The sequence below is a fragment of the Echinops telfairi genome, unplaced genomic scaffold, assembly GCF_000313985.2.
Source record: "Echinops telfairi isolate 266 unplaced genomic scaffold, ASM31398v2 ScPeMD7_7421;HRSCAF=8459, whole genome shotgun sequence".
In the NCBI taxonomy this organism is placed as follows: domain Eukaryota; kingdom Metazoa; phylum Chordata; class Mammalia; order Afrosoricida; family Tenrecidae; genus Echinops; species Echinops telfairi.
This window is the reverse complement of record NW_022111321.1, coordinates 2,956,946-2,976,743: the sequence shown is the minus strand read 5'-3', so window position 1 is coordinate 2,976,743 and position 19,798 is coordinate 2,956,946. Positions and strand designations below refer to the sequence as shown.

Below are 19,798 nucleotides of genomic sequence, written 5' to 3'. Positions count from 1 at the left end.
AGCAAGCTTATGTAGGGTTTCCAATGCTTTATAAATCTTTACAAGAACAGACAGCCTTGTCTTTCTCCCACAAAGAGACTGATGGCTTTGAACTGCCGGCCTTGCAGTTAATGGTTCAATGCTTACCCAACAGCACCAACATTGTTGTTAGGTGCCTTTGGGTTGGTTCTGACCCATGAAACACTACCCAGTCCTGCACCTTCCTCATAATTGTTCTTATGTTGGAGCCCATTGTGGCAGCCACCATATAGCTCCATCTCATTGAGGTCCTTCCTCTGTTTCACTGCCCTTCCACTTTCCCAGGCGTGGTGCCCTGCTAGGACTGGTCTCTTCTGATGACATGTCCAAAGTACAGAAAACAAAGTCCCGCCATTCTTGCCGTAGACAGATGTCTTTTGTTTTGTTTTTCGTTTTAGTAGTGCACGGTACATTCAATATTCTTTGCCAACACCATAGTTCAATTGCATCCATTTTTCTTGGGTCTTCCTTATTCAATGTTTAATGTTCGCATGCATATGAGACAATTGAAAATGCCATGGCTTGGTCAGGGGCACCTTAGTCCTCACAGGAATGTCTTTGCATTCCAACACTTTAAAGAGATCTCGTGCAGCAGATTTTCCTAATGTATTGTGTGGTTTGAGCTCTTGGCTGCTGCTTCCATAAGCACTGATTGGGGTCCAAGCAAGATGAAATCTTTGACAACTCCATCTTTTCTGCTTATCATCATGTTACTTATTAGTCCAGTTGTGAAGAATATTGTTTTCTAGACATTGAATTGTAGTGCATAGAGGGCTGAAATCCTTGATATTCATCAGTAAGTAACTCAGGGGCTCTTCACTTTCAGCAAGTGAAGTGGTGTCATCTGTATATTGCAGACAGTTAATAAACCTTCCTTTAATCCTGATGCCACATTCTTCTTCAAATAATCCAGCTTCTCTGGTCATTTGCTCAGCACACAGAATGGATAAGTATGGTGAGAGGATAAAACCCTGATGTGCACATTTCCTGAGTTAAAACCATGCAATATTCCTCTGTTCTGTTCACACAACTGCCTCTTGGTCTACATACAGGTTCCACATGAGCACAGTGGAGCATTTTGGAATTCCCATTCTTCTCAAGACTAGCTACAGTTTGTTTTTATCTACACGGTCCAATGCTTTTGCAACAATAGGACACCTAAACTCATCTAAAGATTTATCTAATTCCAATTTAGTTAAAATTGAGGGGAAAAATGAGGACCTAATGTCGGGGGTTTAAGTGGAGAGAAAATGTTTTGAGAATGATGTACAAATGCGCTTTACACAATTGATCTGTGTTTGATTGTGATAACAGATGTATGAGCCCCTAATAAAATGTTTTTTAAAAGTGATTAATCATTAGTATTGTTCATAATTTTGTGATGATTTTTATTTTTTAGGGCAGAAACACCACGATACATTCTTGGTTAAGGCAATGTTCTTTTAACATGACAGCTGACACAATAAAAGAGCACTAAAACGAGATTTGGGAATCTAGATTACTAGGTCTGGACATACTACCCACTGGTGTGACCCTGAGAAATTAGTTTTCCTTCTCTGGCTGTCAATTCTTTCATAAAATGATAACTTAGAATTTGACTGTCTGTCAAGCTTTATGATCCCTTGCACTGCAGTTTGTCTTGCTTTTGTTGCTGTTCTCTTGACCATAGTGGCCATCTTTATTTTATTTTTAAATACTTTTATTAGGGGTTCTTACATCTCTCATCACCATCCATACATTCATCCAGGGTGTCAAACACATGGCACAGATGCTGCCATCATATCCAAAGCAGTCCCTTCCCACTTGTTCCTTTGAGATCAGCTCCCCATTCCCCCCCCCACCCGCACACCTTCCTCACAAACCCTTCATAAGTTATAGATTAGTATTTCCATATCTTACATCATCCTCCGTTGCCCCTCACCCACTTTTCTGTTATTTGTCCCCCTGGAAGGGGGTACTAGTTGATCCTTGTGATCAATTCCCCCTCTCTTCCCTCCCTTCTCCTCCCCTCCCCTAATCCTCCTGGTATCTCTACTTTCATTGTTGGCCCTGAGGGGTTTATCTATCCTGGATTCCCTGTGTTGTGGGCTCTTCTCTGTAGCAGTGTGCTTGCTCTGGTCTAATCAGAATTGTGAGGTAGAATTGAGGTCACGATTGTGGGGTGAAGGAAGCACCAAAGAACTAGAGGAAAGTTGTGTGTTTCATCAGTGCTGTACTGCGCCCTGACTGGCTTATCTCTTCTTGTGATCCCTCTGTGAGGAGATGTCCAATTGTCTACAGATAGGCATTGAGTCTCCACCCCATGCCCCATCTCCCCCGCCTCCCCTCCATTCACCTTGGGTATGGTTTTTTTCTGAGTCTTAGCTGCCTGATACCTGATCCCATTGACATCCCATGATCACACAGGTTGGTGTGCTTCTTCCATGTGGGCTTTGTTGCTTCTCAGCTAGATGGCCGCTTACTTATCTTCAAGCCTTTAAGAACCCAGATGCTATATCTTTTGATAGCCAAGCACCATCAGCTTTCTTCACCATATTTGCTTATGCACCCATTTTGTCTTCAGTGATCGTGTTGTGACAGGAAGGTAAGCATCACAGAATGCTGGATTGTTAGAACAAAGTGTTCTTGTGTTGAGGGAGTACTTGAGTCGAGGTCCAATATCCATCTGCAACTTTAATTCTTAATATATAGATATGAGTACATAGTTCTATTCCCCTCTCGTTATATATATATTTACATATGTATATGCTTGTATTTAGGCCTCTACAAATGTCCTTTGCCATCTGGTTGTTTCCTCTATTTCCTTTTACTTTCCTCTTGTCCCACCATGATGTTTGGCCTTCATTCAAGTTTAGTAATTCCTTGCTGCTACATTGCCCTTGATTAAGCCCCACTAGGCATCCTATGACCTTCCTTCCATTGATTTTAGTTCACTTGTTGTTCCCTTGTCCCTGGGTTGGTTCCCCACCACAAGCCTTCTTTTCTCCCACCTCCCCTTCTTTTGCATCCCTGCCCCCTGAACCATTGGTCCCATTCCTTTCATCTCCAAATTATTTATCCTGCCTATCTAATCTAGGTAGACATACAGATACATTAATAAGTGCAAAAAACAGGCAAAGCCAAATAAAACAACAAAGGAAGTCAAAACCAACAAGCAACAAAAAACAAAATAAAAATAACAAAAAGAAAGTCACTGACAAAAATGGAAACGCCTATAAATAGTACAAAGTCTGTTTGTTTGCCTTTATGAGTATTTTCCAGTCGAGCCAGATGAGGTGCCACACTCTGTCTCCAAAACCTATTTTTGGTATTCTCCAGGGGTTTGATCACTCTGCTCCCCCTGCTGCTCTGCTACATGCCCTCAGTGCCTGGCCCCAGCACGATGGGGCCAGACCTATGTTGTGTAGTTCAGATAACCAACAGATTCTTCACCTGTTAAGAGAGACAATTAGAGAACTTTTTATAATAAAAGGAGCCTTGGTTGCCCAGTGGATTGTGCCCTGGGCTTCTTACCACAATGTTGGTGGTTCAAAAGCACCAGCTGCTCCGATGGAGAAAAATGTGGCAATCTGCTGTCATAAGATCTATAAGCTTGGAAAGTCTATGGAGCAGTTAAACTTTTTCAAATATGACTTAGAATTAAATGGAGGTAGGATTTTGTTTTCTCCTATTTTAATTTCTCCCTGAATTTACCTAGAGGTTTAGAATTAAGAGCTAAAAATGTTAAATATTCCCAAGGTTGATAAATTGGAATTAATTATCACAGCAGATTATTCGTGCTCATCTGTTTATTAGGCACACTCATTCTCCTGCTGAAGCTTCTGAAAGGTTGAAAGGCTGCTTTTCATTTCAAATAAAAGAGCTTCCAGCCACCTACACTCAGGAATACCCCATAATGGATTTGCATTATTCCTAATGGCATATGCTAATTCATAGGCTTTTAAATAAAAAGCAGAGACTATGAAAGGAATACAGTTTTGTGTTCTCTGAATCTATCATTCTTTATCTTGCAATAAACCTGCATGATGTACAATTCAGCCTCATAATATTTTTATATAAAGATTATATTTTAATGTGACCTTCTGGTGCACTTGTATTAAATAGGGTTGTAATGATATAAAAAAATAAATGTTAACAGTAATATTTTAAAGTAAGATCCTAGTTCTGGTGCTTTAGAAAGATGAAATATGGAATCTGTAGGGTCAGGGTTCCCAATACACTCATTCATGCCTGTATTTATTTATCTAACAAATATTTTTGAGAGTCTTCCATGTGCTAACCACTGTGATAGGTGACAGGAAAATAGATACCAATAAGAAATGTTCCCTTCCCTAAAGCAGACTAATCTGTGTAGTTTTAACAGAAATGACCAACCTGACCTTTTATTGTACTTGGGTTGTTGGGTTTTTCTAGAGAAGTCTATTACATTGTATTTTGCATAAGGCATAAGAAGATTAATTGGGCCAATATTAAAGGTCTTTGTACACTATACTCAACTCCTTATAATAAATATTTGTTTTACCTTAATATTGTATAGCTTTTCACATTCAGTCTCCTTTGGGAAATGATTCTTGAATTTTTTGAGTGATTTCCATACCTGTGGTTTGTGACTCAAATTTTAGTGTGTTTTTTTCTTTCTTTAATTGAAGTGTGATCCTTTGTTTACTTGATTTCAGTGCTCACCAGACAGCTTTGGACTCAATTGTTAATAACAGTTGTGCCCATAAAATCAGTGAGAAGAATCAGACTCATTATAGACCTTTGCATTTGGAGTACTGCCTGGAACCAGAAAATACCTTTAATATTCTTTCAGATAATTAAAAAAATTTTTCCTCTAGTAAGTACAGTTCCTTACTCAATTTTTATTATTAGTGGAAAATTAGCTAGTCATCATAGCATTCAGGCAATTTTGAGATAGGGCCCTCTATCCATCCATCCATCCATCCTAGCCTCCTTTCTCCTAACCTGAAAAGTGCACAAACTGCACACTGTAGGATTTTAATGCAGGACCCCAGCCTGACCAGCAGCAGCAGCAGCCCTCACTCAGCATTCCACTGGTTGGATCACTTCCTAGTAATATTTTACCTAATCACGTAATAAAAACTTCCCTCAGCAAAATAATAATAACGATTAAATACCCACTCTCAAATCCACTCTCAGAGAAAACAGTTGTTTACCTAAAATACTGTCAGCTCCCTTCCTGCATCTCCATCTGTCCCTGGTACTGCTCTCCTCATTCCATCTCCTGATCTCCCTCTGTTGGAACAGTGCTTCTCTAACTCAAAAAGCCCATGAGCCATGCTGTCAAATCAAACATTTAATCATGCTTCCTAAAGTCCTAAAAACATTAAAAATGGCATAAATTATTACATTTGTCATTCTTATACAAATCGAATGCCAAAACCAATTTTATATTAAAGACTTAGCCAGTAAAATTAAGGTTACAAAACTGATGTAAAGTGATGCTCTTTTGCTGAAAATAATTTAACAGTTTTGGATGAACAGTATTTAGGGGCTGTAAAAAACTGTATGAGGCCATGTCAGATCTCCTTGGGCTAAACAAGGGGGAGGAGAATTGAATACATCATCAGCCCAAGGCCAATGGCTATGAAGTTAAGATCAGATTTACCTCTGCCCTTCAACCGTCCTTATCAGTGCTGATAGTCGGCAATCCTACCGGTTGGACTGAACTTCTCTGCTGGGTATGAGAACTCATTGTAATTGGCATGCAGAACTCACAATTAGGAACTATGTTAAGGAAATTAACAGGCTCCAATTCAACATCAGAGACTCAAGACATAGTTCTTCTGTCATGACAACTTCTTCCCAATCATGTGTGCCGGCATGTCTCTTTCTAGTACATAGGTTCCTAACCTTACCTGTCCTATGACCTATTAAAAAAAAAACACAGTGCCCCCCAGTCCCTAGCAATTCAAGTTTTCTGTACTACAGCCCTTAATCCAGGAGAACGTGTAGATAAATATTTTTGCAGCCCCTCAGGACTGTTCACCCACTTTGGGAATTGCTGTGCTTGGCCTCTCAGCCACAAGCTTGGTCTCTGTCCTGTAAGTTTCCAAAGCTCTCTTAGCACTGCCAATAAATACCCAAAGGACACACAACTCTGCCACAAGTCTCAGCCTGAACATACTCACCTTCAGCTCTGTGGATCAGCAAATCTAGCTCCCCAACTGAATGCCTGGAGGTATCACTTTTCTCAAGCAAGCCTCCTGCCTGAGGGCAGTCAGCATTACTTGCTCTTCAGGCAGGGAGTCCAGCAATCTGCTTCATGCTCTGGCTCTTGGTTCTTCTGCTGTCACTCTTCTGTCAGTTTTTTTAAATTAATAAATCATGTTATTGGAGGCTCTTCTAGCAATCCATACATCAATTACATCAAACTTATTTGTACATATGTTGCCATCATCATTTTGAAAACATTGTCTTTCCGCTTGAGCCCTTGGTATTAGCTCCTCTCCTCCCCCTCCCCCCTCCCACCCTCATAGACCCCTAATAAATTATAAATCATTATTATTTTCCTATCTTACACCGTCCACTGTCTCCCTTCGCCCATGGTTCTGTCTTCTGCCAGTTTTACATTGCCAAGTTTTTCTGTCCCTGGATCAAGGAGTTTCAATGAGCAGGGGTCTTAGGATCCAAAGGATGTGTTCCACTCTTAGCTCTGCTTTTTTAATGATAATGAACTCCTCTTTCCTGCTTCTCAGATGGCTTATTTTATACCCAGTAGGATAGCAAAATTGACCAGTTCCCATGTTACAGCCCCAAAGTTTTCTAATCACAATTAACCCTGTTGACAACCACTCCCAACTGAATCATATAATGCTATTAGTATCTTTCCCTACCTGCTCTTACCAAGACCCATCAAGGAAAGAGTAAATATTCCCAGTCTGCATGATCTCACGCTGTCCTTTGGTGGGAATTACAGAGATTGTGGCAAGAAGGGCTTTGTCACTGAAAACGCTGCCACCCTGATGTTTCTAGATAATGTCTTTGTATTTTTATTTATGTGACTCTCAAGCAGCAGAGAATATCCACTTGAATAAGAATGCTTCAAAAATTATATTAATAACTCACTTGCAATTCACCAAAACGCTGACATTTCTGAAATTTTCAAATGCTAATTTTAATGAGGTGACATCTGATAACTCAGCAAAGCTTGTTTGTTCACTTGAAATAGGTTAACATGTGGTGATTATTGAACTCTGCCTTATGTAGATAAATTAAATCAGGTACAGAAAATTTTTTCATCATCTTTGACTTTATAGTAAATGGTTATTATTGATGCAGTGGTAATGGTGTGGGCTCAAACCCCCAAGGTAGAGAGATCCCCTATACCCAGAGGCTAAGGGACCAGAAAACTAACTTGGAGCCAATCTGAGAAACAAGATTGTATTATATTGTTGGTTCGAAGTGGAGCTTACAGAGCAGAAAGATAGCAGTCTCCGTCCTTCCAATGGGGCTGGAACTGGACAGGAGAGATCCCACTGAGGGGTCCACTCTAGGGCTCCCTTTTATGTGAGACAGTGGGGTGGGCTATTGAAGCTGCTGAATCTACTGACATCCTGCTGCTACTATACCCAAAACTCAGATAAAACTGTGGGTGCAGGAAGCATCCCCAATACCCTTAGATGTGCTGTGGCACCCTAACTGTGGAGCACATGTATCGTCCAAGTAGCAGAAATACACATGGGGAGTGCCTGCTTAGCTGCAGCAGCCTTTTGGGGGGTGTTATTTCATGACTCTACAGTAATATAATTTGTATCTTTTAAGACAGGCATACATATACTACCAGAAACTGTCTGATGACTCGGTTTTCTCATCCCACAGTATTAAACTAGTCTACCACAGAGTTCTTGGTTTATACAGCATTCTACATCAAAGAAAAACTATAAGCAACTACATAAGTGTGTTAACAACTACTAACCCACTGCCAGTTAATACAGTGGTTCTCAACCTTCCTAATGCTGTGACCCTTTAATACAGTTCCTCATGCTATGGTGACCCACCCCCAACCACAAAATTACTTTTGTTGCTATTTTATAACTGCAATTTTGCTACTGTCATGAATCGGGTGACCCCTGTGAAAGGGTTGTTCGACCTCCAAAGGGGTCGCAACCCACAGGTTGAGAACCACTGAAAATACCAACAGTTAATACCAATAGTGATCCCATAGGGCAGAATCGAACTACATAGGCTTTCTGAGACTGCAAATCTTTATGAGAGAAGTCAGCCTCATTTTTCTCCTGTGAAACAGCTGTTTAATTTGAACCACCAGGCTTAAGGTTAGCAGCCCAAGGATTAAGCTGCTTCACTACATTGGCTCCTTCACTGTCAAGGTGAAGTTAAATGTTAGACTGGGTTGAGTAGAGAAACAAATCCAGAGGCACTCATATGTGTTTAAGAGAGAGCTTTACATCAAAGAGTAATTGTATATTAAGAAAACATCCCAGCCCAGATCAAGTCCATAAGTCCAACATTAGCCCATATGTCAAACACTAGTCCATAAATTCCTCTTCAGACTCATGTAGCCACTTGCAATGATGTCAAATGCAGGAAGATCACAGGCCAGTGGGCGAAGTCTTGTGGATCTAGTGGCGATGGAAGCATCTCAGCACTGGCGTGGGTTTCCACGTGGCTCCTCCCGCTCTCTGAGTGTCCTGCCAGCAGGAAGGTGAAGCAGAGAGAGGGTGTGCCCACCTCCAGGGAGAAAGGGAGGAAGTTCCTAGAATCCTCATGAGAAGGCTACGCCCACTAGGAGGTTTCATCAGGCTAGACTTCATCCCTGCATTTATTTATCAAGTTGACATGAAATTATGTAACTACCACTGGTTACTCTGTTCCTCTTGCAATAAAGTATAAAATAAAGAAGTTTAGCTTCCAGATCAACTAGCACTCAGGAGAGGAGAGTGAAGCAAAATAGCATATATAATCAATATTCTTGAATGACAATTTTTTTTTTCATGGTAGCATGTTCACCTCCTGGATGGCCATGATCTTACCAGTCAGGTCCACACACAACGTGGGCCGAGGCAAGGTGGGGCAGGGACCCGGCAAGATGCTCGAGGATCCTGTTTATTGCTAACCAAGGGTTATAAGTACTTCAGGGGGCATAATTGCAGGTAACCACAGGTCACAGTAAGGGGCAGTACAGTAGGCATACACACTATAGGAAGGGGATATAGAATGACAAATTTTTTTATTGAGGAATATTTCCATCAATTTTTATTTTAAAAACAACTCTTAAGTTTCTCTTTGATAACAAAATCATTTTGTCTGGATTAAAAGCTTTTAGGTTAGCCCTTTAGTTCATAACTTATCATTTATAATGCAAGAATTGTTTTAATATAAATCTTTCTTGGCCATGAAATGTTGATGTGCTCTCATGTCAAACAGGGCAAGGCTAACCTAGGAGTAAATACTAGTTCTAGTTGTTCAATCATAAACAAAGTAAACACAAGTAGCACAATTACACCACAGCATTCAGTTGTAAGATGGTCTGCCAGAAGAATTGATTACAGCAATCTGAATTTTATAGACTTCACACACGAAATTGTGCACCCCAAATCATAGTCAAATAAATACATCTCAAGACTCTCAGGGAAGGGAAGAGCCAGGGAAGATGGTGGCCAGGGAAGAGTCACAGAAAACTCTCCTCAGTAACTACTGAAGAGATCCCTAGGAAGGAGGTCTTGAACTCCCTGGAAGCCAGAAATGCAACTTCAAAGCTAAGTGCATTAAAGTGTCTTAAAGTTGTACATCAGCATAACAGGAATATTAAGGGAATTCCAGATTGTAAGTATTCTTTCTGTCCCATATGCCCAGTTTCTGCCCTTGGAAACATCTACTGCTTCCATCAATACACGATGTTGCCTTCAATTGTGGAAATATATCCCTCGGTCTCAAAGAAATGTTCCTGGCTGCCCACACTTAGAAATCATATATGACCTATGAGAGGGAAACGATGGGGCTTTGGTGGCAGAATTTAAATACCAGGACTATCAATGTTTTCTAGGGAAATGCATATGTAATAGAAAACTTAACATCCTGAAGAACAAAGGCATTTCTAAATGACCGATCTGGGAAGCTAGCTTTTGATAACCATGTTCTTGTTTATGTCCCCAGCGTTCCGGTGCCCTCGACATCCCTCTGTGTGCGTTCCAGGGGACTGTGTCCCTTCATGCTCCGACCGGGAAAACCCTGTCCCTTTCTACCTACGAGGTCAGTGCAGAAGGGCAAACCATCACTCCCGCGGCTAAGAAAATAGAAGTCTATCGATCCAAAAGTGTGGGCCACGAGCCAAACTCTGAGGATTCGCCTTCAAGTTTTGCAGACACAAACGTGAAGATACACTTGGAGGTGCTTGAGATCTGTGACAATGAGGAGGCCTTGGACACTGTGTCCATCATCAGCAACATCAGCCAGTCCTCCACACAGGTCAGGTCTCCGTCCCTGCGGTACTCACGCAAAGAAAACCGATTTGTTTCCTGTGACTTGGGGGAAACGGCCTCCTACTCCCTGTTTTTGCCTACAAGTCACCCGGACCGTGACATGAACATCTCGATCCCAGACACTGTTGAAGCGCACAGGCGGAACAGCCAAAGGCAGCAGCAGCAGGAGAGAGACGGCTACCAGGAGGAGATCCAGCTGTTAAATAAAGCTTACCGGAAAAGAGAGGAGGAGGGCGAGGACCATTAGGGACCATTTGGTCTCCTAAACTCACACCTTGGTTCTGTTTGTACTCCGATTGGCTACTGGAGTTCTCTTTTTACTTGGTTTGCATAGGGAAGCCCCGGCAGTGGGTTAGACGCTGGACTCTAATAGAAAGGTCAGCCGTTCAAACCCACCAGCCATTCTATGGGAGAGAGATGGGGCCGGCCGCTTCCATAAAAAATGGACAGCTTTAAAAACCCGGTAGGGCAGTTCTACTCTGTCCTAAAGAGCTGAGAGGAAATGGAATCAGCACCATGACAGCGGTTTTGTTTGGGCTTGGTTTTCATAAGCTTCCCAGATTTACTGGTTTATTTCTTTTCGTGCCAACAGCTGGAACTAGTGCAAACACTTAAGTGCATTTGATGTGTTATCTATAGATCACACACTGTGGTAATTAAAAGAGCTTGTTTCTTATCTGATTTCTAAAAGCATTTTCTAAATCAAACCTTGGCCTTGCTCATTAGTGCTTTTAGTCTGTCACTCTCAGAGTAAACGGAAAATTCGATCAATGCAATGAAAATGCTGGCTGAACATGTATGTTTATGCTTTACTGTGCATGGAAGATCAGAGACCTTCAGGGGGTGGGAGGTCTGTAGCAACACTCAGAGAGTTGTATGTGAAGAGGTCTGTCTAGATGTGGCCACTTAAATATGCTTGTTACAGTGATTTCTTGAGCTTCACACCATGTCAAGGGAGCACATGTTTTTGTGTGTAAAATGACAAATGAGAATCCAACTTGGAAACACACGACTGTAGTCTATAAATAATCATTTGCATCATTTCTTTAAAAATGCATCTTGTTTACTGGGTGTTTGGCTGTAACCATGGTTGCCTTTCCTATATACAGCCATGTCAAGACTAGTTCTTACAATAAATATCATGTGTGTTATAAGTAGAAATAGAAGGTTTCTTTAAGACAAACCTGGTTTGAACAGGTTGTAAATGTGCACTTCATTATTTCTAGGGTTGTTTTGTTTATAAGAATGGGGGAAACACAGCCAAGGTAAGTTCAGAGGGGCACTCAACCAGAGCAATGCTCTCCCGGTAAAACAGAAGAAAATCCTAAATCTAAAATTGAAAGTGTCCACTTCTAAAAAGTAGAGTTTTGGATAAAATGTCTTAGCCATTCTTGAAGCTTAGGAAAGTTTAGTTCAAATTTTGCTTCTGTAGGTGCTTTTTAGAGCTACTTATCAAGGAAACTGTGTATCTGGTCAAGGGGTGGGGGGTGGGGTGGGGTGTTCCAAGGGTTTTATTATGTGATTTTAAGGTATACATTTCAAGATCATTGTAGGATGCAAACATCACCTTGTCAGAATGTCAGTAATATATAGATTTCCAAAATTATGTATTGTCTTTTCTTTAAAGTGTTTCCTTCTGATATTTCTGCAAATTAGTATTAAACATATTGCTTCTATTAGCTGAGTAAATGTTTCTTTCCCAAAGTCATTAGGAGTTGACATTTTGCATGGTTGTAAATTTGCACACTTTCACTTTACCCACTTTACTCAATCTTTGGCTTAGAAGGTGGATGGCTTGTTTCTTAGAATGATTTACTCAGCTTTCTATTTTTAAAAAGATATTTTAATGGAAATCTAAATGATCAGATGTAGTGTAGTGTAGTGGTTACGAGTTGGGTTGCTAACCACAAGTCAGCACTTTGAAACCACCAGCCATCCCATGGGGGAAAGGCGTGGCTGTCTGCCCCCTCCAGAGTTGCAGTCTCAGAAACTCCCAGGGGGCAGTTCTACTCAGTCCCAGGGTCGCAGAGTCAGCATTAACTCGATGGCAGTGACTTTAGATCAGTTTGTATTATCTTTAAGAGATGTTCTGTAGGTTTTTTTGCCACCAAGAAAAATCACTTTCAAAACAATTAGCTCAGTGAACTTTCCCCATCTCTCATTTAGCTTATTGATAATCTCATTATCTAAATCTAGTAAGAAAATGAAAGGCCATTATTGATGCTTGTAAAGCAAATTTCAAATAATACATAACACAAAAACCCATTCAAGTGTATTCTCATCACTAGTATACTCTACTTTCAAAGACTTGTTATCACTAAAGCTGATGGTTATTTTAGCCCAAATGCTCAGAACAATCTGCTATTTCACATCAATAGAGAAAAATGTCTATTATCAAAATAAAAACCTGAATTGAATATTTAAAAAATACTTTCTGAACAATATGATTTGACATAGTATATTTAGATATACAATATGCTGAAGAATAAAGATAATTGTGATGCTTTAAAACACAATCTCAGGCAGCAAGGAAATTAGAAACAAAACCATAGCAAAGCTATAGAAAATATTAAACAGACTGTGTTATACCAGGTAGATTAGAGAAACAAATCCAAGGAGAGAGATATATAGATATATTCTATTCCATATATATATATATGGAATTATAACAAAAAGTAATTGTATATTAAGAAATCCCGGTCCAGTCCAGATCAGGTTCATATGTCCCATATTAGCCCATCAGCCAAAGACTAGTCTATAAATCCTATTTCAGACTCACATAGTACATGCAATGATGCAAAATGCAGGAAGATCGCTGATCAGTGGGTGGAAAGACTTGTGGATCCAGTGGCCGTGGAAGCATCTCAGTGCTGACTTCTACAGGCAGGTGAAGCAGAGAGAGAGGAAGTTCCCAGAATGCTCCTCATGAGAAGGTCACGACCACAAGGAGGCATCATCAGGCTGTGACCTGATTGACAGGTTAATCTCCACCCTTTCACTCTTAATATCCTCAAGTTGACACAAGATTATATAACTACGACACAGACTATTTGAATGGGGAAAAAATCCTTTCTAACTTCATATTACCTTGAATAGGTAGAATTGAAATCAGTCTGAGGAGCACAAAAGTTGAATTGAAAGACAATATGATTCCCCACCCACCCTCACTCTCAGTCACTACTCCCTGGGTGTGCGATTTGTTTGTGTTTGACTACCAATCTAAAGATGGATAGTCAAACCCATCCAGTAGTGGCAGGAACAAAGGCCTGATGCTCAGCTCTGTAAAAATTACATCCAAAACTACATGGGATAAAAATCAGTCAGAATTAACTCAAAAGCAACCGTTTGGTTTTCTTGCCCTCTTGTATTACATTTCTTTTTCACTGGGTATGAACCTAGTCTAGAAAACTAAACAAACAAAACAAAACTAGACTAGACAATAACCAGGATATTTCCATTTAATTGCCTTTGGTTATTGAATTAGCTATGCAATGTATTTCACCCAAAACTTTTTATTAAACAGGGTTACTTTTACCACAGTCACAGTTTGAGAGGTCAACACCACAGGACTAACTTGTAACATTTCTAACTCTAAGTAACACTGACTTTGTCAGAAAAATCCCTTAGGGCTCTCCCTAAACAACTACTTCCCAGATCCTTGCTAAAATAGGGAAAGATTAAGCAACTCCAAGATACAGTGATTTTGGTTGTGAAAGTATGCTGCTGGCATTGAAAAAATTCATACAGATATCTGATACTATATCCAAATAGCATACCATTGCCTAGGTATATTATTCCTATTAACAAATTACTATAATATGTAAATTATTAAGTAGTATCATTAATGTCATATGCAAGTAAATTTTTGGAGAAGATAATCCAAAAAAGGTTGTACCAGTATATGAACAGGGAGCTGTCAGAAATTTAGGCTGGATTCAGAAGAGGTCATGGCATGAGAGATATCATTGCTGACATCAGATGGCCCTTGACTGGAAGCAGAGAATACCAAAAAGATGTGTGGTTGTGTTTTATTGACAATGCAAACGCATTTGACTGTGTGGGCATTAACAAATTGAATAGCATGGAGGCAAATGGAAATTCCAGAACAGCTCATTGTGCTCTGTGTGGGGTTTTTCCATGAAACAAGACAGCAATTGAAAGAGAACAAGAGAATAGAATGTGGATTGATGTCAGGAAATGTACAAGTACGTGTCAGGGTTGCATCCTTTCACCATATTTATTTAATCCACATGCTGAGCAAATCCTCTGACAAGCTGAACTACAGGAAGACCATGGCACCAAAATTAAAGGAAATCTTATTAATATCCTGTGATACGCAGACTGTCCAACCTGCTCACTGAAAGAGAAGTGTTTCAGTTTCAACACTGGCTGATGAAGATCAAGAACTGCAGCCTTTAGTATGGATTACAGCTCAGTGTCGAGAAAACCAGACCCCGAGAACTGAACCAGCAGATAACGTCATGATAACTGGAGAAGCCTTGAAGTTTTTGTGGTTATCAAGGCTTTCATCTTGTTTGATTTCATAACCAATGTGCATAGAAATGCCGTCAAGAAATCAAATGATGTTTTGAATTTGGTCAAGTTTTCTGCACAAGATTTCTTTACAGTGTTGAAGAGTCAGGATGTCACTTAAAATACTAAGGCATACCTAACTTATAAGCCGTGTGTTTTCAATCACATCAATTGCATGTGAAATTTGGATGATGCTTAAGGAAGAGCAAAGGATTGATGCATTTGAATTAGGGCAAAGACTATTGAGAGTACCATGAACTGCTAAAAGAACAAAAAAAAAAAAACTGACTAGGAAGAAGTACAGACAGAATGCTCCTTTGAAAAGGACATGCTATCAGTAAAGACTAGACCCTGAAAAAAAGTATATCCTGGTTGGTTAAGTAGATTGGCAAAACAAAAAAGGAAGATTATCAAGGAAATGGATTAACTCTATGGCTGCAGCCCAAAGACTATCGAGAAAATGGATCGGCTCTATGGCTGCTACCCAAATATAGTAACAACTGTGAGGCTGACAAAGGATCTGGGAATGTTTCATTCTGTTTGACAGAGGGTGCTGAATGTAGGAGCCAACTTGACACTACCTAAGAACAAGAAAGACAAGCTCGTGTCTTTTAATTTAAATAGATTTATTGGTGTGTATACGTCACATATTGTCAAATTTAAGTGTTCAATCATATTAAGATTTTTGCAATAATCACCATGATCAGTTTCAGGATAGTTTCATCATATACTCATTGTTGCTAGCTTCCCATTTCCCCCCAGCCTCCCCTGCTGTGCCCCAGGCAATTACCTATCCAGTTACTGTTTCTATAACTCCACCTGTCCTGGATTTTATATACAGAAAACACTACAAAACAAACAAGAAGCAAGCAAACAGACAAAGATCAATGACAATGCCATTCAAAACAGAAAAACATCAATTAAAAAGAAAGTAGAAAATATTAAAAACAGAAACAACCATAAAATGTGTCAAAAGGGAGATGAAATAATAAGGTATTATATTTTAACCTAACTACACCTGTCATAATCAACTTTACAATGCTTTCTGATAGCAAGGCTATTCACATCCCTCCGCTGTGGTCAGAGGGTATGCACCAGAGGCTTCATCAATGTGAGGACCCTGAAAATGGATTTTGAGCTTCCACTGTTATCCATAGCCTTCTGCAAACCAGGTGCTCACAGTGTAAGCTCTGACACTATTCCCTCCTTAGGATTTGGATGTTATTATTTACAATCCTTGGATAACGCAGACTCGTATGCATCTTCCATGTGGACTTAGTTGATGCCTCACTTAGATGGCTGCTTGTTTGAAGACAAGCCTTTAAGACCCCAGATGCTATTTGCTCTGACAGCCAGGCACCATCTCGTTTTGTCACCACACTTTGCTGTAGCATCCATATCTTTAGCGATCTCTTTAAAGGAGAGCATAGAGCATAGCCATGTCATAAAAACTAATTGCTTTTAAATTAGGGCTAAAATTAAGTGTGAGCCCAAAATCCATTCACATATCTATGGGTTATATAAGTCTCCTGTTCACTTTAGAGACATAATTATCATTTTATAATAGGAAACATCAGAGTTGCTTGGTTTCTTACCTACCTGTCCCACTGCTTTGCCGGCAAGATGGCTCACAAGCAAATATACTCTTCAGGCAAATACTTCAATGAGCATTATGAGCATCGACATATCATGTTACCTAGAGAACTTTCCCAAAAATGTACCCCAAACCCATCTAATATCTGAAGAGGAGTAGAGGAGACTCAGTGTTCATCAAAGTACACTCAATGCTCATCAAATGCACATAGACTGGGTACATTACATGATTCATGAACCAGAACCACATAGTCTTCTCTTTAGACAACCACTTCCAAAAAATCAACCCAAATGAAGGTTATATATGGATTTCCAATGAAGTCTTTTTTAAGTTTAATGTTTGTGTGTATATATGGTGCAGTATTCAGTGAATACGTGAAAATATACAAATCATCCATCCACACAAGTACATGAGTTGTATTCTTCACAACAACAAAACTCAGCTAACTGCAACTGCAAATAGATTACTTTAAGGCAGCAGCTTTCAATCTGTGGGTGGTAGCCCCTTTGGGGATCGAACCACCCTTTCACAGGAGTCGCCTGATTCATAACAGTGGCAAAATGACAGTTATGAAGTAGCAATGACAATAGTCTTATGGTTGGAGGGGTCACCACCACATGAGGAACTGTATGAAAGGGCCGCAGCATGAGGAAGGTTGAGAACGACTGCTTCAAGGTGTTTAAGCCAGCTCTCTGAGTATAAGTAAATTGCCTGTTGGACTTTCACCTGTTATTTTTCTTTATAATAAAGTTTCTGTTTCATTTGTTAAAAAGGGAAGAAAGCATCATAAATCATTCTCCTGGGGCAAAAGATAAATCTACTGAGAGTGTCGTCAATTTAGCCGTGGTATAGACTGTAAAATGCTGTTGAGAAACGGAAACTATACAAGTGTCGACCAGCTTCAGACGGCAAGACATTGACTTGAACAGATTACATTCTTAAGTGACTGGAAACTATTTTCATATACAACTGGGGGTTGATGACGAGCAAAGCTTTCAATAGCACTCACTCACTAGAGCAGAACCATGCCTACTAGATGAACATGTGTCATAAGAAAACAGGGGGGAGGGGCCTTGAAACACCTTTCATTGGGCATCCTCAAAGCAGGAGATCCAAACCAAAGTGCAGGGACCACCAATTCCATCATCAGCTCTTCTTACACCAGGACGTTTTCAGCCACCCATTGCTTAAATCTGAATAGAATTTCTTATAACTTGGCTCCTTTTTCCCCCTATAATTCATGTCTCTCCAACTAAAAACTACTAGTTATTTAATAAGGTGTTCTGGTTGCATAGTGGGACAAGCATTGGCTGCTAAGCACAAGTTTGGAGCCCCGCAGCTGCTGTGGGACAGGAAGATTGGGCAGTCTGCTGCGAGAACAATTTACTCTCTGCCATGGAGTTGATTCAGACTCATTATGACCCTGCATCAGGTTTCTGAGACTGCACATCCTTTTATTATTTTAATCATTTTGAGGACTCTTTCAGCTCTTAAGATAATTGATACATTGATTCTATCAATAACATTTGTGCATATGTTGCCACCATTGTTTTCGAAGCATTTTCTTTTTACTTGAGCCCTTGGTATCAGCTCCTCTTTTTCCCCTTTCTGCCCCACACTTCCACCTTCATGAACCCTTGATAAATTATAAATAATTGTTATTTTCATATTTTACACCATCCGCTGTCTCCCTTCACCCATGTTTCTGTTGTGAGTCCCCCTGGGAAGGGGGGGCTGGGAAAGATGTTAATATGTTGATCATTTCAATTAGTTCACCTTTCTCCCCCTTCTCCTCCCACCTTCCCTCTACCCTCATGGTATTGCTACTCCCATCACTGTTCCTGAGGGGTTTATCTGTCCTGGATTCCATGTGTCAAGAACTCTTATCTGCAACAATGTACATGCTCTGGTCTAGCCATATTTGTAAGGTAAAACTGGGTCATGATAGTGGGGGGAAGAAAACATTAAAGAACTAGATGAATGTTGGGAGTTTTGTTAGTGGTACACAGCACCCTGGCTGTCTGGTCTCGTCTTTGTGACCCTTCTGTGAGGGGATGTCCAATTGTCTATAAAGGGATTTGGGTTTCCACTCCAACCCTCCTCGCTCTCATCAATATGATTGTTTGTTTTGGGTCCTCTGATGCCTGATACCTGATCCAGTTGACACCTCGTGATCACACAGGCTGGTGTGCTTCTTCTAGGTGGGCTTTGTTGCTTCTGAGCTAGATGGCCACTTGTTTACCTTCAAACCTTTAAGACCCCAGATGCTACATCTTTTGATAGCCAGGCACCATCAACTTTCTTCACTGCATTTGCTTATGCACCCGCTTAGTCTTCAGCGATTGTGTCAGGAAGGTGAGCATCACGGAATGCCAGGTTATTAGGGAACAAAGAGTTGTTGTGATGAGGGAGGGCTTCAGTAGAGGCCCAATGTCCATCTTCTACCTTAATACTTAACATGTAAATATATGTAAATAGTCCTATATCCCTGTTGTTATATATTAACATATTTACATATATACATGCCTATATTTATAATTCTATAAATGTCTTTTACCTCTATTTTCTTTTCTTTTCCTCCTGTCCCACTATCATGTTTGACCTTCATTCAGCTCTCTGTTGTTCCCCTCAGCTACAGCACACTTGCTCAAACTCCGCCGGGCATTCCATGTCCCCCTCACCACTGATTTTAGATCTTTTTCCCCTGTCCCCGAGTTTGTTGGCTCCCCCTCTCTTGCCCCCTCCCCCTCTTCCATGGCACCCCCCACCCCCACCCCACTGGAACCATCAGTCCCATTGTTTTCTTCTTGGGATTGTTTATCGTGACTATCTTATATAGATAGGCAAAGAAAAACAGAGAGAGAGAAGAAAAACAAAACAAAAAACTCCTATGAATAGTTCTAGGCCTGTCTGCTGGCCCTTATGAATGTTTTCCAATCCGGTCTGATGAGGTGCCAAGCCCTCCCCCCGGTCAGAAGTCTATTTTCCTCGGGATTCCTCGGGGACTTGTTGCTTTGCTCCCCTTGCTGCTCTGTTGAGCTCCCTTCGTGTTTCGCTCAGGTGTGGGGGGTCAGACCAGGCACTCTGTCTCCGGTAGCACCGTCAGACTCTTGTTTCTTTCACAGAGCAGCTGCTGAGTTGGCATGGCCCTTGGTGTGGTTAGCAGTGCAGCACTTACTTCCCAACAATT

General features: G+C 40.5%; 1 protein-coding gene and 1 pseudogene across 1 annotated transcript in view; both read left to right on the top strand.

Moving 5' to 3' along the window:
- GPR149 (G protein-coupled receptor 149) overlaps nt 1-11,106 on the top strand; it is a 71,600-nt gene extending 60,494 nt beyond the window's left edge. The window contains exon 4 of the mRNA XM_004709081.2: nt 10,156-11,106. Coding sequence (XP_004709138.1) covers nt 10,156-10,728 — 573 coding nt within the window. The 3' untranslated portion in view covers nt 10,729-11,106. The remainder of the gene's footprint in view (nt 1-10,155) is intronic.
- Nucleotides 11,107-16,637: 5,531 nt separating this feature from the next.
- On the top strand, nt 16,638-16,902 carry LOC115872245 (annotated as a pseudogene).
- The last annotated feature ends 2,896 nt before the right edge of the window (nt 16,903-19,798 follow it).